Source organism: Amblyomma mixtum, chromosome 6 (genome assembly GCF_055824585.1).
Source record: "Amblyomma mixtum isolate Tamu chromosome 6, ASM5582458v1, whole genome shotgun sequence".
Classification (NCBI taxonomy): Eukaryota; Metazoa; Arthropoda; class Arachnida; order Ixodida; family Ixodidae; genus Amblyomma; species Amblyomma mixtum.
Genome location: NC_143017.1, coordinates 157,601,882 through 157,615,302, shown reverse-complemented (window position 1 = coordinate 157,615,302; position 13,421 = coordinate 157,601,882). Strand labels below are relative to the sequence as shown.

At 45.2% G+C, this 13,421-nt stretch overlaps 1 protein-coding gene and 2 long non-coding RNA genes across 6 annotated transcripts in view; 1 reads left to right on the top strand and 2 right to left on the bottom strand.

Moving 5' to 3' along the window:
* LOC149340927 (cytochrome P450 3A41-like) overlaps positions 1 to 13,421 on the top strand; it is a 79,573-nt gene that overhangs the window by 56,168 nt on the left and 9,984 nt on the right. For 3 of the 4 annotated variants that reach the window (XM_089549875.1, XM_089549874.1, XM_089549872.1), the window contains exons 8-9: positions 100 to 215; positions 1,955 to 2,092. In XM_089549875.1, coding sequence (XP_089406001.1) covers positions 100 to 215; positions 1,955 to 2,092 — 254 coding nt within the window. The remainder of the gene's footprint in view (positions 1 to 99; positions 216 to 1,954; positions 2,093 to 13,421) is intronic. The other variant, XM_089549873.1, reaches the window with a different exon arrangement.
* Positions 2,870 to 5,941, bottom strand: LOC149340929 (uncharacterized). The gene is made up of 2 exons (XR_016283679.1): positions 4,030 to 5,941; positions 2,870 to 3,119 (listed from the first exon to the last, which is right to left on the bottom strand). It is a non-coding gene; the product is annotated as an uncharacterized LOC149340929 (long non-coding RNA).
* On the bottom strand, positions 6,612 to 11,064 carry LOC149340928 (uncharacterized). The gene is made up of 3 exons (XR_016283677.1): positions 10,669 to 11,064; positions 7,890 to 9,452; positions 6,612 to 6,983 (listed from the first exon to the last, which is right to left on the bottom strand). It is a non-coding gene; the product is annotated as an uncharacterized LOC149340928 (long non-coding RNA).

Sequence of the window (13,421 nt, the reverse complement as noted above, 5' to 3'; positions counted from 1 at the left end):
GTAACTCTTAAAACCCTGCACTTGTTCATGCACTTGAAAGCACTGCTCAGATATTTTAAATCAGGTGGACGCTTCTACATACCTTCTTGGCGTTTTCAGTTCTCCTTCCAGCGGTTTCCCGCGTGTTGGGAATCACATCCTCCAGCAGAGATGAATTCCACTACTTCAAGACAGTCTGCCAGGATCTTATGAAGCGAAGAGAGACTGACAAAGAGGTACTTGCAGTTTTGAAGGCCTAACATCATGAAATATCGGTCAGTGCCAAATATACGTAAAAAGAAAAAGATTAAGAACACGACCTGCTAAAAATTCTAGCATCAGCCGCGGGCTCAGGAGGCCGAGTTAGTGCAGCGTTGCAGTGGCTGGCACTGCTTCTGCCCTTAAAAATATTTTTTAAAACATTCTACAGACTGTCCATACTTTTTTGTATAACTTCTATACACTCTTTATAGGCAAATCCTAGAGACCTGTCTATAGGCAATACAAATGCTATAGACAGTCTATAAACAATAGATTTATGGCCATACACTTTTAGTAGACTTTTTTCTATAGACAGTATATAGACTATGAATAGACAAAAGGTAAGATCTATACGAAGTTAACAGAGTGTATAAGAAGTCTATAGACTGTCTATAGACCATTTTTATAAGGGATGTAGTACAGCACACATGCGACGGCACGTGAACACAAAAGCGGCCTCGAAATAGCGCCATGGAATGGGACATGTTCACTTTAGATGTTTCATTGTGGCTGCGCGTGCCTTCGTTGCACGTTGGGCAGGTTACAGATGTTTTTTTTTTCATTGCCCTCTTGTTTCGGGGGTTTGCGATAACTTGCGTATGGTCGGTATACTTCGCCATTGTATCTGCTATAAAAGAGGAAGTGCAATGCAATCGCTTAAGATTTCAGGGCACAGCTATTTCGGTAGTGTTGGCGAATTACTCAGCAGCGAAACGTAAAAGTGCTCCTTTACATTGTTCAGCAAGTGAGGAGCGTTTTTGGTAAAGCTCCTCGAGAGGGCGCAACCATGGGGATGGCTTCATAAGCGCCAGCTGCGGTGAGCAGGGATTTGGAGAAGCGATCTAGCCACACATCATCGTATACTGTAAACTTCTTTATGTGGACAAGATACCCCTTGTCAAAATAACACTCTTGAAGTGTCTAAGTAGTTTTCCCATTCTGCCTGCATTCCGCATTCAACCGCTTTCTCAATTTCTCCGCCCTCTCGTACTGCCACTGCAAAGTGCCTGGAAGTGTTCTCTTTTGAACATTTGAACTTGAATACATGGCTGGATGGAACTTCACATTGAAACAAATGAATCACGAGTATTGCTCACTACAGATAACCCCAGAAACGCAGAGGATTTTGTTCTGTTCATAGAGTTTGCATACGCGTTTGATTCCGACCGCGTAGTATATGTAAGGCAAATGGATACCACTGACGTGCCTTCGTAATGACCATACCTTCTTTCACTTCTCTTCACCAAAGCTGCTACTTTCTTGTCTTTACGACTGCGAATGGGACAGCTAGCTGTTCTTGTAGAAGCAACATGCATGCGTTTCGAAATCCCACTCTCTAAACCGCATCTGAACAAAGAAATCTCATGGTTGGTCGTTAGGACAGTAATCAGAAGAATGCGACACTTATTCATAATCTTATTAAATGGACATTGAAGACAATTTCATCGATTTCCTCCAGTGATTATCTCAGTAAAAATTGATTTTCTGGATATATTCAGGTATGCTGCCCTTTTTCCGGCAGCAAAAGGCGCAGTTATGCTCGAGAAAATGTCAGCTAAAAATTTTCCTGTCACTAGATTCAAAATCATAAAGGTGTGGTTTGGTTTAAGGGGGTTTAAAGTCGCAAAGCGACTCAGGCTATGAGGGACGCCGTAATGAAGGGCTCCCGAAATTTCGACCACCTGGGCTTCTTTAACGTGCACTGATATTGCAGGGCAGTGCACGGGCCTCCAGAATTTCGCCTCCACCGAAATGCGACCGCCGCGGTCGGTATCGAACCCAACGGGATCGAATCATAACGTCTAAAGTCTTTGGAGTGAAGAGTTTGACGGAAGGCCGTTTGCTCGGGATGGTACGTCACCAAAAATAAACGGTGCTGACAAAAAGAAAGATGAAATGACGTTTCGGCTTCCCTACAGCAGATTGATTCACGGTGCTCTATCTACATACGAGGTCTGTTAGAAAAGTATCCGACCTTTGGCCGTAGAAAAAAAACTTCATAACTGGAGCGTTCCAAACCTAGTCACCTTCAAAGTAGTCTACTTCCCAGGCAGCACAACAACATTGGCCGAACGTCGCGCAAGTGTTGGCAAAACTTGGCACGAACATCGGTCCTACACTGGCATTTGGGCCGAGCGCTACCACTTCACACATTGGCCTTACTTTCATGCCAGTTTTGGGCCAACGCTCGGCCGATCAAGCGGCCAACGCAGTCCCGATGTTCGTTCTGCAGCATGGACCAGCAAAGGTCTCATACTGGCATCCAACTTTCAAACATTGGTAGCCAAGTTTCAAACATTGGTAGCCAGCTTTCGAATAATGGTTTCCAGCTTTCGAATATTGGCATCCAGCTTTCGAATAATGGTTTCCAGCTTTCGAATAATGGCATCCAGCTTTCGAACGCTGGCACATGCAATTAACCCACTCGCCAATGACCGGCACTGTGGATAGATGTACATACATAACATTCTACCTAGCAAATATTCATAAATGAGGGTGCGAAAGAATTCCAGAAAAAAGACCCGTTTATTGCTTTGAGTTACAAGAATCACGCTTCTAGCGCACACAGGATGGTTTGCGCTACCACCAGCCACCCTGGGGAGTAAAGAAAAGGGGCCCAAGAGCATGGTGGCAGAGGCTGTGGGAAAACAATTTATTTTCAAGTTTGGTGAGTGCCGATCAGGTTGGACAAAGCATCTCGGCAAGCTGCTGCGGCACGGCTAAGGCATCCAAAAAGCGCTCAACGGAGCTGTCCTCCAGTGAACTGATCAGTCATATCCAAAGTAATCGTTGCACTCCACTTGCAAGGGGGCTGCTGGACTGCATTCAAACAAATTCCTCGTCCAGTTCTTGCACGATGGCCTCACGAAGTGCCAAGCCTGCAAAGAGATGCATGATGTCATGGTAAGTTGAATTATGGCCATCACAGAACAAAAACAAACATAACAAAGATAACACCGAATTTTGTGAAACACAGTAATCGTGAAGACACTAGCAACATATTTTACAGGATAATTTTTAATTTATTCTTAAGAACCAGCCCCACATTAGTTGCACAAAGTGGAATTTAATTTACTAAACTTCCCTTACACCAAATGGTTTAATTTAGTTTAATGCGTCGTGTCGCACTCCCAGTAAATATACTCAATGCGAGATAAGGAAATTAATGTGATATTGAAAACAGATTAATGTATTATTTTGTTTTAATATCATAACTTGTGTCTCTAAATTGCGAGGTAATTTTTTATTCCAGTAAATATGCACAGGTTGTAGCGTCTCTTCCACATGGACGTCAAAACAACATTTTTGATTAGTTTTATTTAATGGGGTCAAAAATGCGGCTTGCGACTTTTGACGAAATACGCTGAACGCAAGGAACTCAGGGCACCTTTGTTTTACCTTAGTTGCTTCGCATGCATGCTATAGTTGGATTCGAAACTGCAACTTGAAAACCACACAAAAATACTAGTCTGATAGTCCAGAGTAATGCCCTTTTTCATTGCGAGAGAACTTGGGCAAAAGCTTTAACCAGTAATTGCGGATTTTCTATTGAGTCTGCAAGAGTAGAAGGCAAAAAGAAACACTACGGAAGTATTACACATATCCTTACCAACTAGTCTGCAGTGGAAAATTAATTAAGCGGTTCTGATTTCCGTCGTGCATAAGCGGTAAAGGACATATTCCCGAATGCATCCTATCTCAATTCATATGAGTTCAAACCCGCTGTTAGCCAAAGTAGTGAATCTTTAGTGAGTTCATCTCACCAAAGACGAAAAATTAAATTCTCACCATTCGGCCACAATTCCACTGCGCACGACGTCAAGCAAGCCATTTCGCAATGAGAGTGGGTACACAGAAGTCGTCCTCGTGCTTTTTGGCTCGCTCTCTTCTCCTGCTGAAAAAATAAAGGCGCATGTAGTCAAAGCAACATTTACTACAAAAACCACTTTAACTTCCAGACGTATATCAAGATAAAAGAGTTTTAGTACTTACAAAAGATCTTGCAGGCGGTACGAACAGCGTCGGAGCTCTCCTAATATATGAGTGTGGCTTTTCGCGTGCGCAGACTATGAACGGTGCTAGCTCGAGTGTGCATGCATTTTCGTCGCGTTGGTTTGCACGTGGTTGAGCTCCGCCGTGCAGTCAAGAATGTCTTATTGTGATGAGTCGCGCGGTTCCAAGACGAGCAGTGGAGACGATGGTGTGGGGGGGGTGGGGGGTTGGCTGGAGGGGAGAGAGGAATTTTCCTTTACACAGGTTTTGCGGTTCCGAGAAAAGTCCTCGAGCTGAAAGGTGGAGACAGGGAGGTGGAGGAACAGCGAAGCGCGTAGCTGCGCGCGAGGGAAAACAGGTTTGAGAAAGTGACAACCAGAAAGAAAAAATAGCGCTTCGCGGGGTGGGGTGTTAGCCCGCTACATGGAAAAGGGCACGGCCGGGAGAACAGGTGGGGAGATATTGGACTTGAAGGCTTGAAAGAGAAAGGGAAAGAGGCCAAAACACGTGAAAAGGGTTTGGAATTTTTGGAGAATGAGTCACATGGCCACAGGCAGTACAGAAAGGAATATCTACAAGAGAGAAGTGGATGGGAAACACGGAAGCGTCAAAGTATTGCTACAAAGCTGCAGCAAAAGCCTGAAAATTTTGAAGTGAAAAACTTGGAGCTTCAAGATGCATTTCGCCAAAACGACTTGAGACACTCGCGTATTTTGTGGGGCCGTATGATGTGGCTTCTGTTAGTTCAAGATAGCTTAAAATGTTACCACATAATAACAAAAATATAAAGAAAAAAAAAAAATATCCAAGCAGAATGCGCGCTCTTTCATAGTTTCATGTACCGTACATGCGCCAAACAAGCTAGGTTAACATGCGTCTAACGCCAGTTGTCAGTCCATTTATTCAGTGGTCGTCGAAGAATCCTCAAATTGTTTGTTGGTGTGGAAGTTTCGCGCAAAAAAGCAAAAACAAACAAAGGCATGTTGAATTGTGGTTCGCAACTACTTTCGACGGTTTTCATCAATAAAGGTCATGTTCGAAAGAAAAAAAAATCTTGCGAGTAAATATGCAAGGACGTGAGCAAGAGCTATATTGCCCCCAATGCAAATTACGCAACAGAATAATAAAATGGTCAAAAACAACAATTTCCAACACAACGATTTGCAGAAAAGGAAGGAAATAGCAAATCAGAAAACACGGGAAAGGCGCAATCACAGGGCACGACGTAGGGAAGCGTAGGAATCGCTTAGCACGTGTCCGCGTGCGTTTATGAAGCACCCGCCTAATATTTCACGAGCGCAACGCATAATTCAAAATTACGAGGCGACTGCTTCGTTTCTGGACGTTGCCAAAACTGAGCACAATTTCGGTTTAGCGAATGCACTTGCGCTAATCTATTACGTTTGTATCGCGATCTCCCTGAAGCAGACACCAGCTGCGCACTGCGGCAGTGAATTCCTAGAGCGAATAAAAAAAAGTGATTTTTTATTCCAAAAATTTAATAAAATGAAACTTATTTGATTTTTGTTGAAGGCACCTGTTCACAATTTTTGTTGAAGGCGTCTCGGGTGTAATCAGAACGTTAATTCTGGTCAACAGGACTTCGATCGCAATTCTAAACGTATTATTGCTGCTCACTGCGCAACCAGAGTGCAGTTTTTCCAACGGAATCATGGCCCAGGCAGCACAACAACATTGGCCGAACGTCGCGCAAGTGTTGGCAAAACTTGGCACGAACATTGGTCCTACACTGGCATTTGGGCCGAGCGCTACCACTTCACACATTGGCCTTACTTTCATGCCAGTTTTGGGCCAACGCTCGGCCGATCAAGCGGCCAACGCAGTCCCGATGTTCGTTCTGCAGCATGGACCAGCAAAGGTCTCATACTGGCATCCAACTTTCAAACATTGGTAGCCAACTTTCAAACATTGGTAGCCAGCTTTCGAATAATGGTTTCCAGCTTTCGAATATTGGCATCCAGCTTTCGAATAATGGTTTCCAGCTTTCGAATAATGGTTTCCAGCTTTCGAATAATGGCATCCAGGTTTCGAACGCTGGCACATGCAATTAACCCACTCGCCAATGACCGGCACTGTGGATGGATGTACAGAGGGCAAAACACATGCCTAGAACAACCAAACTGTGTGTTCCGGAGCTCCCAAAGCCGCTGCGACCAAGAGGACAAAAAATGACGATGAAATTCTATGAGTTTAACTGTACATGTTTACATCCAGACCATTTTTAACCAAATCTTATCGCTAGTTATCGCGTGTTACGCCCGAAACACGCTCAGAACGTGTTCTAGACATGCGTTTTGCCCTCTGTACATACATACCATTCTACCTAGCAAATATTCATAAATGAGGTTGCGAAAGAATTCCAGAAAAAAGACCCGTTTATTGCTTTGAGTTACAAGAATCACGCTTCTAGCGCACACAGGATGGTTTGCGCTACCACCAGCCACCGTGGGGAGTAAAGAAAAGGGGCCCAAGAGCATGGTGGCAGAGGCTGTGGGAAAACAATTTATTTTCAAGTTTGGTGCGTGCCGATCAGGTTGGACAAAGCATCTCGGCAAGCTGCTGCGGCACGGCTAAGGCATCCATAAAGCGCTCAACGGAGCTGTCCTCCAGTGAACTGATCAGTCATATCCAAAGTAATCGTTGCACTCCACTTGCAAGGGGACTGCTGGACTGCATTCAAAGAAATTCCTCGTCCAGTTCTTGCACGATGGCCTCACGAAGCGCCAAGCCTGCAAAGAGATGCATGATGTCATGGTAAGTTGAATTATGGCCATCACCGAACAAAAACAAAAATGATTAAATAACACCGAATTCTGTGAAACACAGTCATCGTGAAGACACTAGCAACATATTTTACAGGATAATTTTTAATTTATTCTTAAGAACCAGCACCACATTAGTTGCACAAAGTGGAATTTAATTTACTAAACTTCCCTTATACCAAATGGTTTAATTTAGTTTAATGCGTCGTGTCGCACTCCCAGTAAATATATTCAATGCGAGATAAGCAAATTAATGTGATATTGAAAACAGATTAATGTAATATTTTGTTTTAATATAACTCGTATCTCTAAATTGCGAGGTAATTTTTTATTCCAGTAAACATGCACAGGTTGTAGCGTCTCTTCCACATGGACGTCAAAACAACATTTTTGATTAGTTTTATTTAATGGGGTTAAAAATGCGGCTTGCGATTTTTGACGAAATACGCTGAACGCAAGGAACTCAGGGCACCTTTGTTTTACCTTAGTTGCTTCGCATGCATGCTATAGTTGGATTCGAAACTGCAACTTGAAAACCACACAAAAATACTAGTCTTATAGTCCAGAGTAATGCCCTTTTTCATTGCGAGAGAACTTGGGCAAAAGCTTTAACCAGTAATTGCGGATTTTCTATTGAGTCTGCAAGAGTAGAAGGCAAAAAGAAACACTACGGAAGTATTACACATATCCTTACCAACTAGTCTGCAGTGGAAAATTAATTAAGCGGTTCTGATTTCCGTCGTGCATAAGCGGTAAAGGACATATTCCCGAATGCATCCTATCTCAAGTCATATGAGTTCAAACCCGCTGTTAGCCAAAGTAGTGAATCTTTAGTGAGTTCATCTCACCAAAGACGAAAAATTAAATTCTCACCATTCGGCCACAATTCCACTGCGCACGACGTCAAGCAAGCCATTTCGCAATGAGAGTGGGTACACAGAAGTCTTCCTCGTGCTTTTTGGCTCGCTCTCTTCTCCTGCCTAAAAAATAAAGGCGCATGTAGTCAAAGCAACATTTACTACAAAAACCACTTTAACTTCCAGACGTATATCAAGGTAAAAGAGTTTTAGTACTTACAAAAGATCTTGCAGGCGGTACGAACAGCGTCGGAGCTCTCCTAATATATGAGTGTGGCTTTTCGCGTGCACAGACTATGAACGGTGCTAGCTCGAGTGTGCATGCATTTTCGTCGCGTTGGTTGTGCACGTGGTTGAGCTCCGCCGTGCAGTCAAGAATGTCTTATTGTGATGAGTCGCGCGGTTCCAAGACGAGCAGTGGAGACGATGGTGTGTGTGTGTGTGTGGGGGGGGGGTGCTGGAGGGGAGAGAGTAATTTTCCTTTACACAGGTTTTGTGGTTCCGAGAAAAGTCCTCGAGCTGAAAGGTGGAGACAGGGAGGTGGAGGAACAGCGAAGCACGTAGCTGCGTGCGAGGGAAAACAGGTTTGAGAAAGTGACAACCAAAAAGAAAAAATAGCGCTTCGCGGGGTGGGGGGTTAGCCCGCTCCCTGGAAAAGGGCACGGCCGGGAGAACAGGTGGGGAGATAGTGGACTTGAAGACTTGAAAGAGAGAGGGAAAGAGGCCAAAGCACGTGAAAAGGGTTTGGAATTTTTGGAGAATGAGTCACATGGCCACAGGCAGTACAGAAAGCAATATCTACAAGAGAGAAGTGGATGGGAAACACGGAAGCGTCAAAGTATTGCTACAAAGCTGCAGCAAAAGCCTGAAAATTTTGAAGTGAAAAACTTGGAGCTTCAAGATGCATTTCGCCAAAACGACTTGAGACACTCGCGTATTTTGTGGGGCCGTATGATGTGGCTTCTGTTAGTTCAAGATAGCTTAAAATGTTACCACATAACAAAAATATAAAGCAAAAATAATATCCAAGCAGAATGCGCGCTCTTTCATAGTTTCATGTACCGTACATGCGCCAAACAAGCTAGGTTAACATGCGTCTAACGCCAGTTGTCAGTCCATTTATTCAGTGGTCGTCGAAGAATCCTCAAATTGTTTGTTGGGGTGGAAGTTTCGCGCAAAAAAAACAAAAACAAACAAAGGCATGTTGAATAGAGGGTTTACAAAAGTAGGTCTGGCAACAGTGACAGGCACGCTGACCTCGCCTGACCCCGCTGTGGCGGCCATCTTTGGATCGCTCCGTGTCCGTCCGTCAGTGCCCGCCGTTGTGTCCGTGCTTGTAACGTTGTCGCCAAGTGTACTGTGCGTGGAACGGATTTTCAATGTCAAGCGAAGTCTTTTCCTGCTCTAGGGACCTCTCTTTTGTCCCTGGCGGTTTCTGCCAGCGACGGCTAGAGGCATATTTTGAGAGCCGAGGCGTGGTGTGATGCGTTATAGTGAAGTCTTTCCCCACATCTCTGCGTATTGCAATAATCCACTTCTTTCTCAAAGCCGGGTTGCTTGGGAAACCATGGAAGGAGACCTGCACAAATAATAAACAGGTTTTAGTTAGTTTGTTTATGGTGTTTAACGTCCCAAAGCGACTAAGGCTATGAGAGACGCCGTAGTGGAGGGCTCCGGAAATTTCGACCACCTGGGGTTCTTTAACGTGCACTGACAACGCACAGTACACGGGCCTCCAGAATTTCTCCTCCAAAGAAATTCTAGCCGCCGCGGCCGGGATCGAACCCGCGTCTTTTGGGTCAGCAGCCGAGCACCATAACCGCTGAGCCACCGCGGCGGCAATAAACAGGTTTTGTCAACAAGCACCACATTATAGCTGTGGATGCTATACTTTATAGCAATACTGGAAAATCTGATCACACGAACTCTTGCGCGAAGCAGGCATGGCGCGGTGATAGCTGATTTTTAAAATTCCTTATCATTTCAGCACAGTTCCCTTTTCCCGAGGCCGCCCATTTCAGCTCTTGCATATGAGGTTAAAGCTTGAAATGTCTACTAAAAGAGGAAATAAACAAGAAATCGTCATCTTTACAAAACCAACTGACTTTTCGGGTGGCTGTCAACTAAGAAACCATCATGGGATTCGAGAAAACCCACTAGAGTGGAACGCAAGCTTCGTTATTTTGTGGATCGCGCTGGCAAGTACTCATAGGCACAGTCTAGAAACCTGAGCTGCGCGCTCTGGACGCATACCGGATTTCGCACGCGTCATCAGGCGATAACATCTTTTGAAACGGGCTGGATGTGACCATGACGCTACACGTGTGATGCCTCATCTTTTCCTGCTTTACAGGACGCCGCGGCTTTGGCAGGCGCTCTTGTAGCGTGAAACAGGCAGCTTGGGCGCCCTAGGCAACCATATTGCCATCTGCACAATGCACGGCCATTTCACACAATGGTTTGAAAACTAGCTTCGGTAATCATGCCCTTGTAATAAGTCAAATAGAGAATGGCGAATGCAATCCACGTACAAAAGGCTCCAACGGATCTATTCGAGCTTTAGCGTTCGTTACACATGTATTGCTCCTTCTCCAGTGTCATTTTCCATCTCAGCACAAGCTTTCGTGAAGTTCACAAGGCTCCATTGCACGCAAAACAACCTCGCTGTTTCAGGTGATCGCGATCGCGTTCTATGAGCTATCTCCCAGTCAGAGGTACATGCCGTAATGCCTGACATGCTGCAGGTGACACTTGTAAAGCCGATCAAGAATGCAAACGAACGGTCGTATACACACCTTGTTTCCGTGCGCGTCTACGACGCTGCGCTGGCTGCAGAAAGGCACGCAGCAACATGCTGGCATTCCGAATGGAGCTTGGTGCTAGCACCGACTGTTGTGATGCCAACAAATGACGCAATCACTTGCGGGAATTCCAATGAAGCTCGCTGTGCGTGCACGAGTTCCACGAGGGCTCACGTTGGCGCGCACTCTCCGGGTACAATGAACTGTCCTCCGAGTACTCCGGGCGGCGCGGACGGACTGAACCAAACATGGCCGCCGTGCGCTGTTCATGTTTTTCTCACTAGATGGGGCTAACTTTTGTAAAGGGTCTATTGTGGTTCGCAACTACTTTCGATGGTTTTCATCAATAAAGGTGATGTTCGAAAGAAAAAAAAACCTGCGAGTAAATATGCAAAGATGTGAGCAAGAGCTATATAGCCCCCAATGCAAATTACGCAACAGAAGAATAAAATGGTCAAAAACAACAATTTCCAACACAACGATTTGCAGAAAAGGAAGGAAATAGCAAATCAGAAAACACGGGAAAGGCGCGATCACAGGGCAAGACGTAGCGTAGGAATCGCTTAGCACGTGTCCGCGTGCGTTTATGAAGCACCCGCCTAATATTTCACGAGCGCAACGCATAATTCGAAATTACGAGGCGACTGCTTCGTTTCTGGACGTTGCCAAAACTGAGCACAATTTCGGTTTAGCGAATGCACTTGCGCTAATCTATTACGTTTGTATCGCGATCTCCCTGAAGCAGACACCAGCTGCGTACTGCGGCAGTGAATTCCTAGAGCGAATAAAAAAAAAGTGATTTTTTTATTCCAAAAATTTAATCAAATGAAACTTATTTGATTTTTGTTGAAGGCACCTGTTGACAATTTTTGTTGAAGGCGTGTCGGGTGTAATCAGAACGTTAATTCTGATCAACAGGACTTCGATCGCAATTCTTCTAAACGTATCATTGCTGCTCACTGCGCAACCAGAGTGCAGCTTTTCCAACGGAATCATGGGTAGCTTTGCTCACAAACTGCAAAAGTGTTCGGTTAAAATATAATAATAAATAAAACCAAATCTTTGAACTCGCATGTTTTAGCGCGTTCGAAAATTATGAACTGCCGATATGGTACTCGACAATAAAAATAATTTTGAACCCATTTTAATGGATGACACAATGTTTACCAACGTTTGCCAGTATACTTTGAACACTGGATAAGCGGTGGCAATCCTAGGCCAATATAGCCAGCTCCCGGAAATGGCATAGCCAATTCTGGCAAAGAGTGGAACAACACTGGCTAACATGGCCCATGATAGCCAGGATTCGATGATGGCACAGCCAGCAATGGCAAACAGTGGGGCAATCCTGGCTAACCTGGGCCATGATAGCCAGGATCTAATTATGGCTCAGCCAATACTGGTAAAGCGTTGGACAACCAGGGCCATTGTTGGATGTGTTAAGGAGTGGCACAACCAATATCGGATGCTCACTGGCAACTCTGGGCCTAGTTAGGGCCACGCTTTGCCAGTGGATTTCCAATATTGGCCCGCTGCCGTGTGCTACCTGGGGGGTAGCTTTGCTCACAAACTGCAAAAGTGTTCGCTTAAAATATAATAATAAATAAAACCAAATCTTTGAACTCGCATGTTTTAGCGCGTTCGAAAATTATGAACTGCCGATATGGTACTCGACAATAAAATTAATTTTGAACCCATTTTAATGGATGACACAATGTTTACCAACGTTTGCCAGTATACTTTGAACACTGGATAAGCGGTGGTAATCCTAGGCCAATATAGCCAGCTCCCGGAAATGGCATAGCCAATTCTGGCAAAGAGTGGAACAACACTGGCTAACATGGCCCATGATAGCCATGATTCGATGATGGCACAGCCAGCAATGGCAAACAGTGGGGCAATCCTGTCTAACCTGGCCCATGATAGCCAGGATCTAATGAGGGCTCAGCCAATACTGGTAAAGCGACGGACAACCAGGGCCATTGTTGGATGTGCTAAGGAGTGGCACAACCAATATCGGATGCTCACTGGCAACTCTGGGCCTAGTTAGGGCCACGCTTTGCCAGTGGATTTCCAATATTGGCCCGCCGTCGTGTGCTACCACACACTTCTCCCAGCGGTGCTGCCATTTTGGGAAGTATTCCGAAAAGGCCCCTTTCGGAATGGAGTTTAGCTCAGCTGTCGTTGCAGCCATAATGTTCTTCCTTGTCTGAAATCGCGCTCCTTTCAATGGCCTTTTGATTTTGGGAACCAGCCAGAAATCGCAGGGGCCATATCAGGAGAGTAAGGAGTGTGTTGAACTACAGGAGTCTGGTTTTTCGCCAAAAAAGTCTGAATCAAGTGCGAGGAATGTGCGGGAGCATTGTCGTGACGGATGCGCCATTTTCCTGTTGACCTCAACTCCGGGTTCTTGGGCCGCACAGCATCACGTAGGCAACAAAGGACATCCCTGTAGCACTCTTTGGTCATTGTTTGACCCTGTGAAGTGCGTACTCGTGGTCTGCCACACAGAGGGTGCCAAAGAAAGCAGTCAGCATCACTTTCACATTGCTGCGCACTTGGCGGGCCTTCTGAAGTCTTGGTTACGTGGAATGCTTCCACTGTGACGACTGCGATCTGGTTTCCGGGTCGTACCTGTACACCCAAGACTCGTCACCAGTTATTATGATGTTGATTAAGTCGGGGTCACTGTTTGCGGAATCCAGCATGTCCCGTGAGACTTCAACATGAAGCTGCTTTTGCTCCAC